The sequence below is a fragment of the Oncorhynchus gorbuscha genome, linkage group LG11 (assembly GCF_021184085.1).
Source record: "Oncorhynchus gorbuscha isolate QuinsamMale2020 ecotype Even-year linkage group LG11, OgorEven_v1.0, whole genome shotgun sequence".
In the NCBI taxonomy this organism is placed as follows: Eukaryota; Metazoa; Chordata; class Actinopteri; order Salmoniformes; family Salmonidae; genus Oncorhynchus; species Oncorhynchus gorbuscha.
Window position 1 is genome coordinate 70,996,021 of NC_060183.1, and position 22,471 is coordinate 71,018,491.

The 22,471-nt window shown below is 50.3% G+C and overlaps 1 protein-coding gene across 1 annotated transcript in view; it reads left to right on the forward strand.

Moving 5' to 3' along the window:
* Nucleotides 1-22,471, forward strand: part of garnl3 (GTPase activating Rap/RanGAP domain like 3) — a 218,869-nt gene that overhangs the window by 153,563 nt on the left and 42,835 nt on the right. Inside the window, 4 exon segments of the mRNA XM_046290303.1 lie at nucleotides 6,626-6,700; nucleotides 6,814-6,928; nucleotides 10,143-10,247; nucleotides 13,535-13,651. Coding sequence (XP_046146259.1) covers nucleotides 6,626-6,700; nucleotides 6,814-6,928; nucleotides 10,143-10,247; nucleotides 13,535-13,651 — 412 coding nt within the window.

Consider the following 22,471-nt stretch of genomic DNA (forward strand, 5'->3'; position numbering starts at 1 on the left):
TGTCCAGTACACCCACACTAACACACACAGCTAGGACATACAGTACACCCACACTAACACACACACAGCTAGGACATACAGTACACCCACACTAACACACACACAGCTAGGACATACAGTACACCCACACTAACACACACACAGCTAGGACATACAGTACACCCACACTAACACACACACAGCTAGGACATACAGTACACCCACACTAACACACACACAGCTAGGACATACAGTACACCCACACTAACACACACACAGCTAGGACATTCTCCACAGTACACCCACACTAACACACACACAGCTAGGACATACAGTACACCCACACTAACACACACACAGCTAGGACCCAAACGCGCGACTTAACAGACATACAGTACACCCACACTAACACACACACAGCTAGGACATACAGTACATCCCACACTAACTCACACACAGCTAGGACATACAGTACACCCACACTAACACACACACAGCTAGGACATACAGTACACCCACACTAACACACACACAGCTAGGACACCCACACTAACACACACACAGCTAGGACATACAGTACACCCACACTAACACACACACAGCTAGGACATACAGTACACCCACACTAACACACACACAGCTAGGACATACAGTACACCCACACTAACACACAAACAGCTAGGACATACAGTACACCCACACTAACACACAAACAGCTAGGACATACAGTACACCCACACTAACACACAAACAGCTAGGACATACAGTACACCCACACTAACACACAAACACACACAGCTAGGACATTCAGTACACCCACACTAACACACACAGCTAGGACATACAGTACACCCACACTAACACACACACAGCTAGGACATACAGTACACCCACACTAACACACACACACACACACAGCTAGGACATACAGTACACCCACACTAACACACACAGCTAGGACATACAGTACACCCACACTAACACACACACAGCTAGGACATACAGTACACCCACACTAACACACACACAGCTAGGACATACAGTACACCCACACTAACACACACACACACACACACAGCTAGGACATACAGTACACCCACACTAACACACACACAGCTAGGACATACAGTACACACCACACTAACACACACACAGCTAGGACATACAGTACACCCACACTAACACACACACAGCTAGGACATACAGTACACCCACACTAACACACAGCTAGGACATACAGTACACCCACACTAACACACAGCTAGGACATACAGTACACCCACACTAACACACAGCTAGGACATACAGTACACCCACACTAACACACAAACAGCTAGGACATACAGTACACCCACACTAACACACACACAGCTAGGACATACAGTACACCCACACTAACACACAGGACATACAGTACACCCACACTAACACACAGCTAGGACATACAGTACACCCACACTAACACACAAACAGCTAGGACATACAGTACACCCACACTAACACACACACAGCTAGGACATACAGTACACCCACACTAACACACACACAGCTAGGACATACAGTACACCCACACTAACACACACACACACACACAGCTAGGACATACAGTACACCCACACTAACACACACACACACACACAGCTAGGACATACAGTACACCCACACTAACACACACACAGCTAGGACATACAGTACACCCACACTAACACACACACAGCTAGGACATACAGTACACCCACACTAACACACACACAGCTAGGACATACAGTACACCCACACTAACACACACACAGCTAGGACATACAGTACACCCACACTAACACACAGCTAGGACATACAGTACACCCACACTAACACACAGCTAGGACATACAGTACACCCACACTAACACACAGCTAGGACATACAGTACACCCACACTAACACACAAACAGCTAGGACATACAGTACACCCACACTAACACACACACAGCTAGGACATACAGTACACCCACACTAACACACAGGACATACAGTACACCCACACTAACACACAGCTAGGACATACAGTACACCCACACTAACACACAAACAGCTAGGACATACAGTACACCCACACTAACACACACACAGCTAGGACATACAGTACACCCACACTAACACACACACAGCTAGGACATACAGTACACCCACACTAACACACAGCTAGGACATACAGTACACCCACACTAACACACACACAGCTAGGACATACAGTACACCCACACTAACACACAGCTAGGACATACAGTACACCCACACTAACACACAGCTAGGACATACAGTACACCCACACTAACACACAGCTAGGACATACAGTACACCCACACTAACACACAAACAGCTAGGACATACAGTACACCCACACTAACACACACACAGCTAGGACATACAGTACACCCACACTAACACACAGGACATACAGTACACCCACACTAACACACAGCTAGGACATACAGTACACCCACACTAACACACAAACAGCTAGGACATACAGTACACCCACACTAACACACACACAGCTAGGACATACAGTACACCCACACTAACACACACACAGCTAGGACATACAGTACACCCACACTAACACACAGCTAGGACATACAGTACACCCACACTAACACACACACAGCTAGGACATACAGTACACCCACACTAACACACAAACAGCTAGGACATACAGTACACCCACACTAACACACACACAGCTAGGACATACAGTACACCCACACTAACACACAGCTAGGACATACAGTACACCCACACTAACACACACACAGCTAGGACATACAGTACACCCACACTAACACACAGCTAGGACATACAGTACACCCACACTAACACACACACAGCTAGGACATACAGTACACCCACACTAACACACACACAGCTAGGACATACAGTACACCCACACTAACACACACACAGCTAGGACATACAGTACACCCACACTAACACACAGCTAGGACATACAGTACACCCACACTAACACACACACAGCTAGGACATACAGTACACCCACACTAACACACAGCTAGGACATACAGTACACCCACACTAACACACAAACAGCTAGGACATACAGTACACCCACACTAACACACACACAGCTAGGACATACAGTACACCCACACTAACACACAGCTAGGACAATCCAAAAAGTCACAACGACAGAATGCACCGGAGCAAGTTCAATGTTTACATTGACTTGGAGTTACATTGTGTTGTTTAAGTGTACCCTTTATTTTATTGCCAAAGAAAGTGAAATAGATAATAAACAAAAGTGAAATAAACAATATAACAGTACACTTACAAAAAGAATAAAGACATTTCAATTGTCCTATTATGTATATCTACAGTGTTGTAATGATGTACAAATAGTTAAAGTATCAAAGGGAGAATAAATCAACATTAATATGTGTTGTATTTACAATGGTGTTTGTTCTTCACTGGCTGCCCTTTTCTTGTGGCAACAGGTCACAAATCTTGCTGCTATGATGGAAAACTAAAGTATTTCACCCAATAGATATGGGAGTTTATCAAAATAGGATTTGTTTTTCGAATTCTTTGTGGGTCTGTGTAATCTGAGGGAAATATGTGTCTCTAATATGGCCATACATTTGGCAGGAGGTTAGGAAGTGCAGCTCAGTTCCCACCTCATCTTGTGGGCAAAAGAGCACATAGCATGTCTTCTCTCTTTATGCTCATTGAGTTTGTACATAGTCAAAGCTTTCCTTAAGTTTGGGTCAGTCACAGTGGTCAGGTATTCTGCCACGGTGCACTCTCTGTTTAGGGCCAGTCACAGGCATTGTATCGCACTTGCTAGCTGTGCCTCTAGAGATCCTGGTTCGAGGCCAGGCTCTGTCGCAGCCGGACACGACTGGGAGACCCATGGGGCGGTGCACAATTGGCCCAGTGTCGTCCGGGATAGGGGAGGGTTTTTCCGGCAGGGTTGTCCTTGTCCCATCGCGGTCTAGCAACTCCTGTGCCGGGCCAGGCACATGCACGTTGACACGGTCGCCAGGTGTACGGTGTTTCCTCCGACACATTGGTGCGGCTGGCTTCCGGGTTAAGCGGGCATTGTGTCAAGAAGCAGTGCGGCTCGGTTGGGTCGTGTTTTGGAGGACGCACGCCTCTCGACCTTCGCCTCTTCTGAGTCTGTACGGGAAGTTGAAGCGATGAGACAAGACTGTAACTACCAATAGGAAAACACGAAATTGGGGAGAAATGTTTTTTTAAATAATCAAATCAAATCAAAGTTTATTTGTCATGTGCACCGAATACAACAGTGAACTGCTTACTTACAGGCTCTAACCAACAGTGAACTGCTTACTTACAGGCTCTAACCAACAGTGAACTGCTTACTTACAGGCTCTAACCAACAGTGAACTGCTAACTTACAGGCTCTAACCAACAGTGAACTGCTTACTTACAGGCTCTAACCAACAGTGAACTGCTTACTTACAGGCTCTAACCAACAGTGAACTGCTTACTTACAGGCTCTAACCAACAGTGAACTGCTTACTTACAGGCTCTAACCAACAGTGAACTGCTTACTTACAGGCTCTAACCAACAGTGAACTGCTTACTTACAGGCTCTAACCAACAGTGAACTGCTTACTTACAGGCTCTAACCAACAGTGAACTGCTAACTTACAGGCTCTAACCAACAGTGAACTGCTAACTTACAGGCTCTAACCAACAGTGAACTGCTTACTTACAGGCTCTAACCAACAGTGAACTGCTAACTTACAGGCTCTAACCAACAGTGAACTGCTTACTTACAGGCTCTAACCAACAGTGAACTGCTAACTTACAGGCTCTAACCAACAGTGAACTGCTAACTTACAGGCTCTAACCAACAGTGAACTGCTAACTTACAGGCTCTAACCAACAGTGCAAAAAAGGTATTAGGTGAACAATAGTTAAGTAAAGAAATAAAACAACAGTAAAATGACAGACTATATACAGTAACAAGGCTCTAAAAGTAGAGGGGCTACATACAGACACCGGTTAGTCAGGCTGATTGAGGTAGTATGTACATGTAGATACGGTTAAAGTGACAATGCATATATGATGAACAGAGAGTAGCAGTAGCGTAAAAGAGGAGTTGGTGGGTGGCGGGACACAATGCAGATAGCCCGGTTAGCCAATGTGCGGGAGCACTGGTTGGTCGGGCCAATTGACGTAGTATGTACATGAATGTATAGTTAAAGTGACTATGCATATATGATAAACAGAGAGCAGCAACAGCATAAAAGAGGGGTTGGGGGGGGCCACACAATGCAAATTATACTTATAGAAGGTTTGGGAATCACTGTCACGCCTTGGTCATTGTATTTAGTGTTTTTGTTATATGTTTGGGTAGGCCAGGGTGTGACATGGGTTTATATGTTGTTTTCGTATTGGGGTTTGTAGTATTTGGGATCGCGGCTGATTAGGGGTGTTGTATAGGCTTGGCTGCCTGAGGCGATTCTCAATTAGAGTCAGGTGCTTATCGTTGTCTCTGATTGGGAACCGTATTTAGGCAGCCTGAGTTTCTCTTTGTACTTCATGGGTGTTTGTTCCTGTCTCTGTGTTGTAGTCACCAGATAGGTTGTAATTAGTTTCACGGTCCGTTCTGTTGTTTTTGTATTTAGTATTTCAGTTATTTCATGTACCGCGATTCAGTTCATTAAAGTCATGAGTAACCAACACGCTGCTGCATTTCGGTCCGACTCTCTTTCTTCAACAGACTAATGCCGTTACAATCACTTCCTTTTAGGTGGTTGTAGAATTTACCGTCTCTTTTCTGGATTTTGATAATAAGCAGGTATCGGCCTAATTGTCCTCTGCATTATTTGATGTTTTACACTGTACATGGAGGATATTTTTGCAGAAAAATAATTCTGCATGGGGAGTCTCAATTTGGAGTTTGTCCCATTTTGTGAATTCTTGATTGGGGAGTAGACCCCAGACCTCACAACCATAAAGGGCATTGGGTTCTATAACTGATTCAAGTATTTTTAGCCAGATTCTAATTGGTATGTCAAATGTTATGTTCCTTTTGATGGCATAGAAGGCCATCTCTCTCTCTCTCTTTATCTCTCTCTCTCTCTCTTTATCTCTCTCTCTATTTCTCTCTCTCTCTATTTCTCTCTCTCTCTTTATCTCTCTCTCTATTTCTCTCTCTCTCTTTATCTCTCTCTCTCTTTCTCTCTCTCTCTTTATCTCTCTCTCTGTCTCTTTATCTCTCTCTGTCTGTCTGTCTGTCTGTCTGTCTGTCTGTCTGTCTGTCTGTCTGTCTGTCTGTCTGTCTGTCTGTCTGTCTGTCTGTCTGTCTGTCTGTCTGTCTGTCTGTTTTCTACCTCTCTTCTTTCTCTCTCTCTCTTTCTCTCTCTCTATTTCTCTCTCTGTCTGTATGTCTGTCTCTCTTTCTCTCTCTCACCTCTCTCTTTATTTCTCTTTCTCTACCTCTCTCTCTCTCTCTCTCTTTATCTCTCTCTCTCTATTTCTCTCTCTGTCTGTCTGTCACTCTTTCTCTCTCACCTCTCGCTCTCTATTTCTCTTTCTCTACCTCTCTCTCTCTTTCTCTCTATATTTTACACACACACTCACACAGTCACTACGACTCTCTCCCTGTTGTCCAGGCACTAAAGCTGAAGACCATTGTCAGAGGAGACGCCCCAACCAGTCTGGTCACTACAGGCCTGTGTAGAAAAGAGGTGATTTAACTGAACCCTCCATACTGTAGCGTGCCATACCATACAGGCCTGTTGTTATACCTGTTGTGTTTTCCTTGCATCCTCAGAATTGTGTGCGTGTGTGTGTGTTACAGCCGTGGGAGTCCCAGTCATTCTGCAGTACGTTTCCCTATGAGACAGTGTGTGCTGACTCCTGGGGTCAGTCTCTGCTGGTCGCCACGGAAGCAGCAGGGGTCATGATGATAGATGGTGAGGTCATCACACACACACACACACTTTGAGGATTTCAAATGGAAGTGCTTCATGAATAAAGTGGATTGTGTTTGATTATCACTGTCCTATGCATTATTCAATTATCACTTAGCCATGAATATCAATCAATCAATCAAATGTATTTATAAAGCCCTTTTTACATCAGCCGATGTCATGAAGTGCTTGTACAGAAACCCAGCATAAAACCCCAAACAGCAAGCAATGCAGATGTAGACGCCTTGGTGGCTAGGAAAAACTCCCTAGAAAGGCAGGACTGGGTGGCCAGTCCTCTTCTGTTTGTGCCGGGTGGAGATGATAACAGAACATGGCCAAGATGTTGAAACGTTCATAGATGACCAGCAGGGTCAGATAATAATAATCACAGTGGTTGTAGAGGATGCAACAAGTCAGCACCTCAGGAGTAAACAACAGTTGACTTTTCATAGCCGATCATTCAGAGTTAGAGACAGCAGGTGCAGTAGAGAGAGTCGAAAACAGCAGGTCAGGGACAAGGTAGCACGTCCGGTGAACAGGTCAGGGACAAGGTAGCACGTCCGGTGAACAGGTCAGGGACAGGTAGCACGTCCGGTGAACAGGTCAGGGACAAGGTAGCACGTCCGGTGAACAGGTCAGGGACAAGGTAGCACGTCCGGTGAACAGGTCAGGGACAAGGTACACGTCCGGTGAACAGGTCAGGGACAAGGTAGCACGTCCGGTGAACAGGTCAGGGACAAGGTAGCACGTCCGGTGAACAGGTCAGGGACAGGTAGCACGTCCGGTGAACAGGTCAGGGACAGGTAGCACGTCCGGTGAACAGGTCAGGGACAGGTAGCACGTCTGGTGAACAGGTCAGGGACAGGTAGCACGTCCGGTGAACAGGTCAGGGACAGGTAGCACGTCCGGTGAACAGGTCAGGGACAGGTAGCACGTCCGGTGAACAGGTCAGGGACAGGTAGCACGTCCGGTGAACAGGTCAGGGACAAGATAGCACGTCCGGTGAACAGGTCAGGGACAGGTAGCACGTCCGGTGAACAGGTCAGGGACAGGTAGCACGTCTGGTGAACAGGTCAGGGACAGGTAGCACGTCCGGTGAACAGATCTGGGACAGGTTGCACGTCCGGTGAACAGGTCAGGGACAGGTGGAACGTCCGGTGAACAGGTCAAGGACAGGTAGCACGTCCGGTGAACAGGTCTGGGACAGGTAGCACGTCCGATGTACAGGTCTGGGACAGGTAGCACGTCCGGTGAACAGGTCTGGGACAGGTTGCACGTCCGGTGAACAGGTCTGGGACAGGTAGCACGTCTGGTGAACAGGTCAGGGACAGGTAGCACGTCCGGTGAACAGGTCAGAGACAGGTAGCACGTCTGGTGAACAGGTCTGGGACAGGTAGCACGTCTGGTGAACAGGTCTGGGACAGGTAGCACGTCTGGTGAACAGGTCTGGGACAGGTAGCACGTCTGGTGAACAGGTCTGGGACAGGTAGCACGTCTGGTGAACAGGTCTGGGACAGGTAGCACGTCTGGTGAACAGGTCTGGGACAGGTAGCACGTCTGGTGAACAGGTCTGGGACAGGTAGCACGTCTGGTGAACAAGTCTGGGACAGGTAGCACGTCTGGTGAACAGGTCTGGGACAGGTAGCACGTCTGGTGAACAGGTCTGGGACAGGTAGCACGTCTGGTGAACAAGTCTGGGACAGGTAGCACGTACGGTGAACAGGTCTGGGACAGGTAGCACGTCCGATGTACAGGTCTGGGACAGGTAGCACGTCCGGTGAACAGGTCTGGGACAGGTTGCACGTCCGGTGAACAGGTCTGGGACAGGTAGCACGTCTGGTGAACAGGTCAGGGACAGGTAGCACGTACGGTGAACAGGTCAGAGACAGGTAGCACGTCTGGTGAACAGGTCTGGGACAGGTAGCACGTCTGGTGAACAGGTCTGGGACAGGTAGCACGTCTGGTGAACAGGTCTGGGACAGGTAGCACATCTGGTGAACAAGTCTGGGACAGGTAGCACGTCTGGTGAACAGGTCTGGGACAGGTAGCACGTCTGGTGAACAGGTCAGGGACAGGTAGCACGTCTGGTGAACAGGTCAGGGACAGGTAGCACGTCTGGTGAACAGGTCAGGGTTCCATAGCCGCAGGGAGAACAGTTGTAACTGGAGCAGCAGCGATGTCAATGATTCAATCAGCATTGATGTAATTGTAATCTGAAAGTCAAATTCTTACTGTTATAATGTCCCTATATTTCAGCTGTTGATCCACTTCTTTCAAACCCAGGTGAGTGTAACATACTCAACTCTCCCCATTCAGTGCTACATCACCTCTCAGCCAACTATATCAGCCAATGGTTTCATTATTGCAGCAACAATATCAGTGTTTTTATTAACAGCTGGTAAGAGCCACTAATAATACTGGCTGGTGCTGATTAACCAACAGAGAAATTACTATGGTGTTCTGTTGTGTTGTGTTTGTAGATAACAGGTCCTGTCCACAGTGCAGGTGTGTGATAAGACTATTATAGTGTTGTGTTTGTAGATAACAGGTCCTGTCCACAGTGCAGGTGTGTGATAAGACTATTATAGTGTTGTGTTTGTAGATAACAGGTCCTGTCCACAGTGCAGGTGTGTGATAAGACTATTATAGTGTTGTGTTTGTAGATGCCCAGGTCCTGTCCACAGTGCAGGTGTGTGATAAGACTATTATAGTGTTGTGTTTGTAGATGCCCAGGTCCTGCCCCCAGTGCAGGTGTGTGATAAGACTATTATAGTGTTGTGTTTGTAGATGCCCAGGTCCTGTCCACAGTGCAGGTGTGTGATAAGACTATTATAGTGTTGTGTTTGTAGATGCCCAGGTCCTGTCCACAGTGCAGGTGTGTGATAAGACTATTATAGTGTTGTGTTTGTAGATGCCCAGGTCCTGTCCACAGTGCAGGTGTGTGATAAGACTATTATAGTGTTGTGTTTGTAGATAACAGGTCCTGTCCACAGTGCAGGTGTGTGATAAGACTATTATAGTGTTGTGTTTGTAGATAACAGGTCCTGTCCACAGTGCAGGTGTGTGATAAGACTATTATAGTGTTGTGTTTGTAGATAACAGGTCCTGTCCACAGTGCAGGTGTGTGATAAGACTATTATAGTGTTGTGTTTGTAGATAACAGGTCCTGCCCCCAGTGCAGGTGTTTGATAAGACTATTATGGTGTTGTGTTTGTAGATGCCCAGGTCCTGCCCCCAGTGCAGGTGTTTGATAAGACAATGGTGGTGAAACAGATACACGTTGTAGAGCCTCAGGACCTCCTCATCACCAGGGCTGACAAAGGTGGGTACTATCCTTAGTTAGACTGAACAGCTTTCCTCCATACTGTCTTTAATTTAATTTCTACTGTATCTCCATTCCTCCATACTGTCTTTCATTTCATTTCTACTGTTTCTCCATTCCTCCATACTGTCTTTCATTTCATTTATACTGTATCTCCATTCCTCCATACTGTCTTTCATTTCATTTCTACTGTTTCTCCATTCCTACATACTGTCTTTCATTTCATTTCTACTGTTTCTCCATTCCTCCATACTGTCTTTCATTTCATTTCTACAGTTTCTCCATTCCTCCATACTGTCTTTCATTTCATTTCTACTGTTTCTCCATTCCTACATACTGTCTTTCATTTCATTTCTACTGTTTCTCCATTCCTCCATACTGTCTTTCATTTCATTTCTACAGTTTCTCCATTCCTCCATACTGTCTTTCATTTCATTTCTACTGTTTCTCCATTCCTACATACTGTCTTTCATTTCATTTCTACTGTTTCTCCATTCCTCCATACTGTCTTTCATTTTATTTCTACAGTTTCTCCATTCCTCCATACTGTCTTTCATTTCATTTCTACAGTTTCTCCATTCCTACATATCTGTCTCCTCTTTTTCATCTGCTTCCTCCTCTTTCTCTCCCTCACCTTCTCTGTCTCCTGTTCTATAGCCCTTCTTTAATTTAGCTCCCTCCCACTCCTACCCACTTTTCTTAACCCCCTCTCTCTCTTTCTCCCTACCTCCATCCCTCCCTCTCTCTCCCTCTCTTTCTCCCTAGCTCTATCCCTCCCTCTCTCTCCCTCTCTCTCCCTCTCTTTCTCCATACCTCCCTCCCTCCTTCCATCCATCCATCCATCCCCCTCTCTCTATCTCTCCCTCCCCCTCCCTCCCTCCCTCCATCCATCCATCCATCCCCCTCACTTTCTCTCTTTCTCACTACCTCCATCCCCCTCACTCTCTCTCTCCTTCTCACCTCCTCCATCCCCCTCACTCTCTCTTTCTCACTACCTCCATCCCCCTCACTCTCTCTCTCTTTCTCACCTCCTCCATCCCCCTCACTCTCTCTTTCTCACCTCCTCCATCCCCCTCACTCTCTCTTTCTCACTACCTCCATCCCCCTCACTCTCTCTCTCCTTCTCACCTCCTCCATCCCCCTCACTCTCTCTTTCTCACCTCCTCCATCCCCTCACTCTCTCTCTCTTTCTCACTACCTCCATCCCTCTCCTTGTGTATTTTAGGGTGTTTACTTGTCTCTCAGTCACTCTAGAGAACACATTGATCTCCTTTTGTGGTCTGAGGGGGCTGACCTATACACATCCTCCCCCTGTAGACTGGTGTGTGTGTGTGTGTGTGTGTGTGTGTGTGTGTGTGTGTGTGTGTGTGTGTGTGTGTGTGTGTGTGTGTGTGTGTGTGTGTGTGTGTGTGTGTGTGTGTGTGTGTGTGTGTGTGTGTGTGTGTGTGTGAACACAGAGAGAGAGGGAGAAAGAACACAGAGAGAGAGGGAGAAAGAACAGAGAGAGAGAGGGAGAAAGAACACACAGAGAAAGGGAGAAAGAACAGAGAGAGAGAAGGAGAAAGAACACAGAGAGAGGGAGAAAGAACAGAGAGAGGGAGAAAGAACACAGAGAGAGGGAGAAAGAACACAGAGAGAGAGGGAGAAAGAACAGAGAGAGAGAAGGAGAAAGAACACAGAGAGAGGGAGAAAGAACACAGAGAGAGGGAGAAAGAACACAGAGAGAGGGAGAAAGAACAGAGAGAGGGAGAAAGAACACAGAGAGAGGGAGAAAGAACACAGAGAGAGGGAGAAAGAACACAGAGAGAGGGAGAAAGAACACAGAGAGAGGGAGAAAGAACAGAGAGAGGGAGAAAGAACAGAGAGAGGGAGAAAGAACACAGAGAGAGGGAGAAAGAACAGAGAGAGGGAGAAAGAACAGAGAGAGGGAGAAAGAACACAGAGAGAGAGAAGGAGAAAGAACACAGAGAGAGAGAAGGAGAAAGAACACAGAGAGAGAGAAGGAGAAAGAACAGAGAGAGGGAGAAAGAACAGAGAGAGGGAGAAAGAACACAGAGAGAGGGAGAAAGAACACAGAGAGAGGGAGAAAGAACACAGAGAGAGAGGGAGAAAGAACACAGAGAGAGGGAGAAAGAACACAGAGAGAGGGAGAAAGAACACAGAGAGAGGGAGAAAGAACACAGAGAGAGGGAGAAAGAACACAGAGAGAGGGAGAAAGAACACAGAGAGAGGGAGAAAGAACACAGAGAGAGGGAGAAAGAACAGAGAGAGGGAGAAAGAACACAGAGAGAGAAGGAGAAAGAACACAGAGAGAGGGAGAAAGAACACAGAGAGAGGGAGAAAGAACACAGAGAGAGGGAGAAAGAACACAGAGAGAGGGAGAAAGAACACAGAGAGAGAGGGAGAAAGAACACAGAGAGAGGGAGAAAGAACACAGAAAGAGAGACAAATATGAAGGAAGCAAGTGAAAGAGAGAAACAGACGGACATACACATAGACAGTCACATGCACCATAATTCATGCACCATAATAGTGACAGACAGAACTCACTAAATTGTGACAGAGCATCTCTTTAAATGAGCTGCTACCAGTGTTCGGATTCCATAGAGATTTAAATACAGATTTTCATATGTTTTATATTATATTGAAACTATCACTGGAAAAGTATGATTTTTTTTATCAGTGCTATTTCCTGATAGTTGCTGGTTGGTTTGCATATGTGGGAGAGTCGGCATTCCATTGTGACATCACCATGCAGTAAATTGGTTAATAGACCAATAACAAAGTGAGTTCCAAACCTCTCGGCCAATAACAGCTAGATCTCAGTTTCCCCCTCCCTACTCAGACTTTTCCAGACAGTCTTAGCAAAAATCTTGCTTGATAAATAGTTTTTTGCTAAAAAGTCTATTACATTAAGGTACCCAGAAATAATATGATATTGAAATAAAAACAGCTAAATTTGGCCTTTAACATGCTACATGTGTCAGAACACAGGTGGTTTGTGGGTGGATACAGACTACAGGTTACCTACAGCGGGAGACTATTACAGAAACATGGAAAACAGAACAACATTTAGGAAAAAAAAATTAAATGTCCAATCTGGAATATTTGCATATATATAACATGTTGATTTCATGGTCAGTCAGGCCACAGCTGTGTTTATTCATTTGAAGCTGGTTACATTTCTCAATCGCTATCCTTCGTTTTATATGTCAGGGCTACTTTTGGGCTGAAACACAAACCCCAGATTAGCTTCAATGAGGATGTTTTGTTGTGTTGTTTCCCAGGGAAGGATGCGCGTCTCTATGTGTTCAGACTGAGCATGCTCAAGAGAGGCTTGGAGGAGAGGCAGCTGGTTCGCACCAAGTGTGACAGTGGAGAGAACAAACTGGAAAAGACCAAAGGTTCTCACACACACACACACACACACACACACACACACACACACACACACACACACACACACACACACACACACACACACACACACACACACACACACACACACACACACACACACACACACACACACACACACACACACACACACACACACACACACACACACACACACACACAGGCGTGTCATGCACCCATTCTTTTGGAGGGGGCACAAAGTATGTGAGGATCGGGTGGGGGTGGTCCATCTGAGAATTGTTCAAACATCTGAAACAACTTGTTCCTGCAATCTAGAGGCATAATCATTATGCCTAATTCTACGTGAAAAGAAGAAAAAACGATATCGAAGCATAATCTCTTTATCTGTTAAATTGTCATTTTAATTAATGATGCACATTGATTCTTTAAGAACATTTATGCCTTAGTACAACTGCCACACTGGTATCATAACCTAAGAATTCAAGCAATGTCTGTATTTTGTCAAGTCTAGCAACCTTGCCAGCACACATGTCAGCTAAGCTAGTTGGACAAACTGCTCTATATAGGAATATACAGGACCTTCAGACAGTATTCACTCTCCTTGACTTTTTCCACATTTGGTTTTTACAACCTTAATTTAAAATGGATTCAATTGTGATTTTGTGTCACTGCCCTACACACAATACCCCATAATGTAAAAGTGGAATTGTGTTTTTAGACATTTTTACAAATGAATTAAAACTGAAAATCTGCAATGCCTTGAGTCAATAAGTATTTTATCCTTTGTTATGACAAGCCTAAATAAGTTCAGGAGTAAAGATTTGTTAAACAAGTCATAATAAGTTGCATAGACTAACTCTGTGTGCACCTCTAGTGTCACTTGAAACCCTCGCTGTAGCAGCGGGGAGTAGCAGAGGGAGGGATAGCAGTGGGAGGGATAGCAGAGGGGAGTAGCAGAGGGAAGGATGGCAGAGGGAGGGATAGCAGAGGGAGGGATAGCAGAGGGAGGGATGGCAGAGGGAGGGATGGCAGAGGGAGGGATGGCAGAGGGAGGGATAGCAGAGGGAGGGATAGCAGAGGGAGGGATAGCAGAGGGAAGGATGGCAGAGGGAGGGATAGCAGAGGGAGGGATAGCAGAGGGAGGGATAGCAGAGAGAGGGATAGCAGAGGGAGGGATGGCAGAGGGAGGGATGGCAGAGGGAGGGATGGCAGAGGGAGGGATAGCAGAGGGAGGGATAGCAGAGGGAGGGATAGCAGTGGGAGGGATGGCAGAGGGAGGGATGGCAGAGGGAGGGATGGCAGAGGGAGGGATGGCAGAGGGAGGGATAGCAGAGGGAGGGATGGCAGAGGGAGGGATGGCAGAGGGAGGGATGGCAGAGGGAGGGATGGCAGAGGGAGGGATGGCAGAGGGAGGGATAGCAGAGGGAGGGATAGGGATAGCAGAGGGAGGGATGGCAGAGGGAGGGATGGCAGAGGGAGGGATGGCAGTGGGAGGGATGGCAGGGAAGGATGGCAGAGGGAGGGATAGCAGAGGGGAGTAGCAGAGGGAGGGATAGCAGAGGGAGGGATAGCAGAGGGGGGATAGAGGGATGGCAGAGGGAGGGATAGCAGAGGGAGGGATAGCAGAGGGAGGGATGGCAGAGGGAGGGATGGCAGAGGGAGGGATAGGCAGAGGGAAGGATGTCAGAGGGAGGGATAGCAGAGGGGAGTAGCAGAGGGAAGGATGTCAGAGGGAAGGATGGATGGCAGAGGGAAGGAGAGGGAGGGATAGAATAGGAAAGGATGGCAGAGGGAGGGATAGCAGAGGGAAGGATGGCAGAGGGAGGGATAGCAGAGGGACGGATAGCAGAGGGAAGGATGGCAGAGCGGGATAGGATAGCAGAGGTAGGGATAGCAGAGGGAAGGATGGCAGAGGGAGGGATAGAGGGAGGGATGGCAGAGGGAGGGATGGCAGAGGGAGGGATGGCAGAGGGAGGGATAGCAGAGGGAGGGATAGCAGAGGGAGTTTAGCAGAGGGAAGGATGGCAGAGGGAGGGGTAGCAGAGGGAAGGATAGCAGAGGGAGGGATAGCAGAGGGGATAGTAGCAGAGGGAAGGATAGCAGAGAGAGGGATAGCAGAGGGAGGGATAGCAGAGGGAAGGATATCAGAGGGAGGGATAGCAGAGGGAGGGATAGAAGAGGGAAGGATAGCAGAGGGAGGGATAGCAGAGGGAAGGATGGCAGAGGGAGGGATGGCAGAGGGAGGGATAGCAGAAGGATAGAGAGGGAGGGGTAGCAGAGGGAAGGATATCAGAGGGAGGGAGAGGGAAGGATAGCAGAGGGAGGATAGCAAGGATGGCAGAGGGAGGGATAGCAGAGGGCAGATGGAGAGATGGCAGAGGGAGCTTTGGCAGAAGGGGGAGAGGATGGGAGAGGGAGGGATGGCAGAGGGAGGGATGGCAGAGGGAGGGATAGCAGAGGGAGGGATAGGAGGGAAGGATGGCAGAGGAAGGATAGCAGAGGGAGGGATAGCAGAGGGAGGGGGTGGCAGAGGGAGGATGGCAGAGGGAGGGATGGCAGAGGGAGGGATAGCAGAGGGAAGGATAGCAGAGGGAGGGATAGCAGAGGGAAGGATAGCACAGGGAGGGGTAGCAGAGGGAAGGATAGCAGAGGGAGGGATAGCAGAGGGAGGGATAGCAGAGGGAGGGATAGCAGAGGGAAGGATAGCAGAGGGAAGGATAGGCAGAGGGAAGGATAGCACAGGGAGGGGTAGGATAGCAGAGGGAGGGATAGCAGAGGGAGGGATAGCAGAGGGAAGGATGGCAGAGGGAGGGATGGCAGGGGAGGGATGCAGAGGGAAGGATAGCAGAGGGAAGGATAGCAGAGGGAAGGATAGCAGAGGGAGGGATAGCAGAGGGAGGGATAGGAGGGAGGGATAGCAGAGGAAGGATAACAGGCAGAGGGAAGGATAGCAGAGGGGAAGGGAAGGATAGCAGAGGGGGGTAGCAGAGGAAGGATAGCAGAGGGAGGGATAGCAGAGGGAGGGATAGCAGAGGGAGGGATAGCAGAGGGAGGGATAGCAGAGGGAAGGATAGCAGAGGGAAGGATGGCAGAGGGAGGGATAGCAGAAGGAAGGATAGCAGAGAGGGGTAGGATAGAGGGATAGCAGAGGGAGGGATAGCAGAGGGAGGGATAGCAGAGGGGAAGGATAGCAGAGGGAAGGATAGCAGAGGGAAGGATAGCAGAGGGAGGGATAGCAGAGGGAGGGATAGAAGAGGGAAGGATGGCAGAGGGGGATAGCAGAAGGAAGGATGGCAGATGGAGAGAAGGATAGCAAGGATGGGAGAGGGATAGGAGAGGGAGGGATGGCAGAGGAAGGATGGCAGAGGGAGGGATGGCAGAGGGAAGGATGGCAGAGGGAGGGATAGCAGATAGCAGAGGGAAGGATGGCAGAGGGAGGGATAGCAGAGGGGATGGCAGGGGAGGGATAGCAGAGGGAGTAGCAGAGGGAAGGATAGCAGAGGTAGGGATAGCAGAGGTAGGGATAGCAGAGGGAGTAGCAGGGGAAGGATGGCAGAGGGAGGGATAGCAGAGGGGAGTAGCAGAGGGAAGGATGGCAGAGGAGGGATAGCAGAGGGAATGGATAGCAGAGGGAAGGGTAGCAGAGGGAAGGGTAGCAGATGGAAGGGTATGAGGGAAGGATAGCAGAGGGAAGGATAGCAGACGGGGGTAGCAGAGGGAAGGATGGCAGAGGGAGGGATGGCAGAGGGAGGGATGGCAGAGGGAAGGATGGCAGAGGAAGGATAGCAGGGGAGGGATAGCAGAGGGAGGGATGGCAGAGGGAGGGATGGCAGAGGGAGGGATAGCAGAGGGAGGGATAGCAGAGGGGAAGGATAGCAGAGGGAGGGATAGCAGAGGGAAGGATAGCAGAGGGAAGGATAGCAGAGGGGAAGGATAGCAGAGGGAAGGATAGCAGAGGGAGGGATAGCAGAGGGAGGGATAGCAGAGGGAAGGATGGCAGAGGGAAGGATGGCAGAGGGAGGGATAGCAGAGGGGAAGGATGGCAGAGGGAGGGATGAGCAGAGGGAGGGATAGGGAAGAGGGAGGGATGGCAGAGGGAGGGATGGCAGAGGGAGGGATGGCAGAGGGAGGGATAGGAGGGATGGCAGAGGGAAGGATGGCAGAGGGAAGGATAGCAGAGGGAGGGATAGCAGAGGGAAGGATGGCAGAGGGAGGGATAGCAGAGGGAAGGATGGCATAGCAGAGGGAGGGATGGCAGAGGGAAGGATAGCAGAGGGAAGGATAGCAGAGGGAAGGATGGCAGAGGGAGGTATAGCAGAGGGAAGGATGGCAGAGGGGGATAGGAGGGAAGGATGGCAGAAGGATGGCAGATGGAAGGATGGCAGAGGGAGGGATGGCAGAGGGAAGGTAGGAGAGGGAGGGATGGCAGAGGGAGGGATGGCAGAGGGAAGGATAGCAGAGAGAGGGGTAGCAGAGGGAGGGATAGCAGAGGGAAGGATGGCAGAGGAGGGATAGCAGAGGGAGTGAGGATGGCAGAGGGAAGGTAGGAGAGGCAGGTAGGAGAGGGATAGCAGAGGGAAGGATGGCAGAGGGAGGTATAGCAGAGGGAAGGATGGCAGAGGGGGGATAGCAGAGGGAAGGATGGCAGAGTGAAGGATGGCAGATGGAAGATGGCAGAGGGAGGGATGGCAGAGGGAAGGGGATAGGGAGGGATGGCAGAGGAGGGATAGCAGAAGGAAGGATGGCAGAGGGAGGGATGGCAGAGGGAAGGATGGCAGAGGGAGCGATGGCAGAGAGAGGGATAGCAGAGGGAGGGATGGCAGAAGGAAGGATGGTAGAGGGAGGGATGGCAGAGAGAGGGATAGCAGAGGGAGGGATGGCAGAGGGAGGGATAGCAGAAGGAAGGATGGCAGAGGGAGGGATGGCAGAGGGAAGGATGGCAGAGGGAGGGATGGCAGAGGGAGGGATAGCAGAGGGAGGGATGGCAGAGGGAGGGATGGCAGAGGGAGGGATGGCAGAGGGAGGGATGGCAGAGGGAGGGATGGCAGAGGGAGGGATGGCAGAGGGAGGGATGGCAGAGGGGCGATGGCAGAGAGAGGATAGCAGAGGAGGGATGGCAGAAGGAAGGATGGTAGAGGAGGGATGGCAGATGGAAGGATGGCAGAGGGAGGGATGGCAGAGGGAAGGTAGGATAGGGAGGGATGGCAGAGGGAGGGATAGCAGAAGGAAGGATGGCAGAGGGAGGGATGGCAGAGGGAAGGATGGCAGAGGGAGCGATGGCAGAGGAGGGATAGCAGAGGGAGGATGGCAGAAGGAAGATGGTAGGGGAGGGATGGAGGGATGGCAGAGGGAAGGATGGCAGAGGGAGGGATGGCAGAGGGAGGGATGGCAGAGGGAGGGATGGCAGAGGAAGGATGGCAGAGGATGGCAGAGGAGGGATAGCAGAGGAGGGATAGCAGAGGGAGGGATGGCAGAGGAAGGATGGTAGAGGGAAGGATGGCAGAGGGAGCGATGGCAGAGAGAGGGATAGCAGAGGGAGGATGGCAGAGGGATGGCAGAGGGAGGGATGGCAGAGGGAGGGATTGCAGAGGGAGGGATGGCAGAGGGAGGGATAGCAGAGAGAGGGATGGCAGAGGGAGGGATGGCAGAGGGAGGGATAGCAGAGGGAGGGATGGCAGAGGGAGGGATGGCAGAGGGAGGGATGGCAGAGGGAAGGATGTCAGAGGGAGGGATAGCAGAGGGGAGTAGCAGAGGGAAGGATGTCAGAGGGAGGGATAGCAGAGGGGAGTAGCAGAGGGATGGATGGCAGAGGGAAGGCTGGCAGAGGGAGGGATAGAAAAGGAAAGGATGGCAGAGGGAGGGATAGCAGAGGGAAGGATGGCAGAGGGAGGGATAGCAGAGGGACGGATAGTAGAGGGAAGGATGGCAGAGGGAAGGATAGCAGAGGTAGGGATAGCAGAGGGAAGGATGGCAGAGGGAGGGATGGCAGAGGGAGGGATGGCAGAGGGAGGGATGGCAGAGGGAGGGATAGCAGAGGGAGGGATAGCAGAGGGAAGTTTAGCAGAGGGAAGGATGGCAGAGGGAGGGGTAGCAGAGGGAAGGATAGCAGAGGGAAGGATAGCAGAGGGAGGGAAGGATAGCAGAGGGGGATAGCAGAGGGAGGGATAGCAGAGGGAAGGATAGCAGAGGGAGGGATAGAAGAGGGAAGGATAGCAGAGGGAGGGATAGCAGAGGGAAGGATGGCAGAGGGAGGGATGGCAGAGGGAGGGATAGCAGGGGAAGGATAGCAGAGGGAGGGGTAGCAGAGGGAAGGATATCAGAGGGAGGGATAGCAGAGGGAAGGATAGCAGAGGGAGGGATAGAAGAGGGAAGGATGGCAGAGGGAGGGATAGCAGAAGGAAGGATGGCAGATGGAGAGATGGCAGAGGAGCTTTGGCAGCGGGAAGGATGGGAGAGGGAAGGTAGGAGAGGGAGGGATGGCAGAGGGAGGGATGGCAGAGGGAAGGATGGCAGGGATAGCAGAGGGAGGGATAGGAGGAAGGATGGCAGAGGGGATAGCAGAGGGAAGGATAGCAGAGGGAGGGATAGCAGAGGGATGGCAGATGGCAGAGGGAGGGATAGCAGAGGGAAGGATAGCAGAGGGAGGGATAGCAGAGGGAAGGATAGCACAGGGAGGGGTAGCAGAGGGAAGGATAGCAGAGGGAGGGATAGGAGGGAGGGATAGCAGAGGGAGGGATAGCAGAGGGAAGGATAGCACAGGGAGGGGTAGCAGAGGGAAGGATAGCAGAGGGAAGGATAGCAGAGGGAGGGATAGCACAGGGAGGGGTAGCAGAGGGAGGGATAGCAGAGGGAGGGATAGCAGAGGGAAGGATAGCAGAGGGGAGGGATAGCAGAGGGAAGGATGGCAGAGGGAGGGATGGCAGGGGGAGGGATGGCAGGGGGAAGGATAGCAGAGGGAAGGATAGCAGAGGGAGGGATAGCAGAGGGAGGGATAGCAGAGGGAGGGATAGCAGAGGGAGGGATAGCAGAGGAAAGGATAGCAGAGGGAGGGATAGCAGAGGGAAGGATAGCAGAGGGAAGGATGGCAGAAGGAAGGATAGCAGAGGGAAGGATAGCAGAGGGAGGGATAGCAGAGGGAGGGATAGCAGAGGGAGGGATAGCAGAGGGAGGGATAGCAGAGGGAAGGATAGCAGAGGGAAGGATGGCAGAGGGAGGGATAGCAGAAGGAAGGATAGCAGAGAGAGGGGTAGCAGAGGGAAGGATAGCAGAGGGAGGGATAGCAGAGGGAAGGATAGCAGAGGGAAGGATAGCAGAGGGAAGGATAGCAGAGGGAGGGATAGCAGAGGGAGGGATAGAAGAGGGAAGGATGGCAGAGGGAGGGATAGCAGAAGGAAGGATGGCAGATGGAGAGATGGCAGAGGGAGCTTTGGCAGCGGGAAGGATGGGAGAGGGAAGGTAGGAGAGGGAGGGATGGCAGAGGGAGGGATGGCAGAGGGAGGGATGGCAGAGGGAGGGATGGCAGAGGGAGGGATAGCAGAGGGAGGGATAGTAGAGGGAAGGATAGCAGAGGGAAGGATAGCAGAGGGAGGGATAGCAGAGGGAGGGATAGCAGAGGGAAGGATGGCAGAGGGAGGGATAGCAGGATGGCAGAGGGAAGGATATCACAGGAGGGATAGCAGAGGGAGGGATAGCAGAGGGAGGGATAGCAGAGGGAACGATGGCAGAGGGAACGATGGCAGAGGATGGCAGAGGGAAGGATGGCAGAGGAAGGATGGCAGAGGGAAGGATAGCAGAGGGAAGGATAGCAGGGGTAGCAGAGGGAAGGATAGCAGAGGGAGGGATAGCAGAGGGAAGGATAGCACAGGGAGGGGTAGCAGAGGGAAGGATAGCAGAGAGAGGGATAGCAGAGGGAAGGATATCAGAGGGAAGGATATCAGAGGGAGGGATAGCAGAGGGGAGTAGCAGAGGGAACGATGGCAGAGGGAGGGATGGCAGAGGGAGGGATAGCAGAGGGAGGGGTAGCAGAGGGAAGGATGGCAGAGGGAAGGATAGCAGAGGGAAGGATAGCAGAGGGAGGGATAGCAGAGGGAAGGATATCAGAGGGAAGGATAGCAGAGGGAAGGATAGCAGAGGGAGGGATAGCAGAGGGAGGGATAGCAGAGGAAAGGATAGCAGAGGGAGGGATAACAGAGGGAAGGATAGCAGAGGGAGGGATAGCAGAGGGAGGGATAGCAGAGGGAGGGATAGCAGAGGGAAGGATAGCAGAGGAAGGGATAGCAGAGGGAGGGATAGCAGAGGGAAGGATAGCAGAGGGAGGGATAGCAGAGGGAAGGATAGCAGAGGAGGGATAGCAGAGGGAGGGATAGCAGAGGAGGGATAGCAGAGGGAAGGATAGCAGAGGAGGGATAGCAGAGGGAGGGATATCAGAGGGAAGGATATCAGAGGGAATAGCAGAGGGACGGATAAGAGGGACAGCAGAGGGAGGATAACAGAGGGAGGGATAGCTGAGGGAGGGATAGCAGAGGGAGGGATAGCAAAGGAAGGGATAGCAGAGAGAGGGATAGCAGAGGGAAGGATAGCAGAGGGAAGGATAGCAGAGGGAAGGATGGCAGAGGGAAGGACAGCAGAGGGAGGGATAGCAGAGGCAGATAGCAGAGGCAGGGATAGCAGAGGGAGGGATAGAAGAGGGAGGGGTAGCAGAGGCAGATAGCAGAGGGAAGGATAGCAGCAGCACTCAAAGAGGAATGTGCTCAGAGTAATGTGCTCAGAGTAATAGTAATAATAGTAATCATTTGCTCAGAGTAATAGAAATAATAGTAAGAACAGTAATAATAATAGTAATAGTA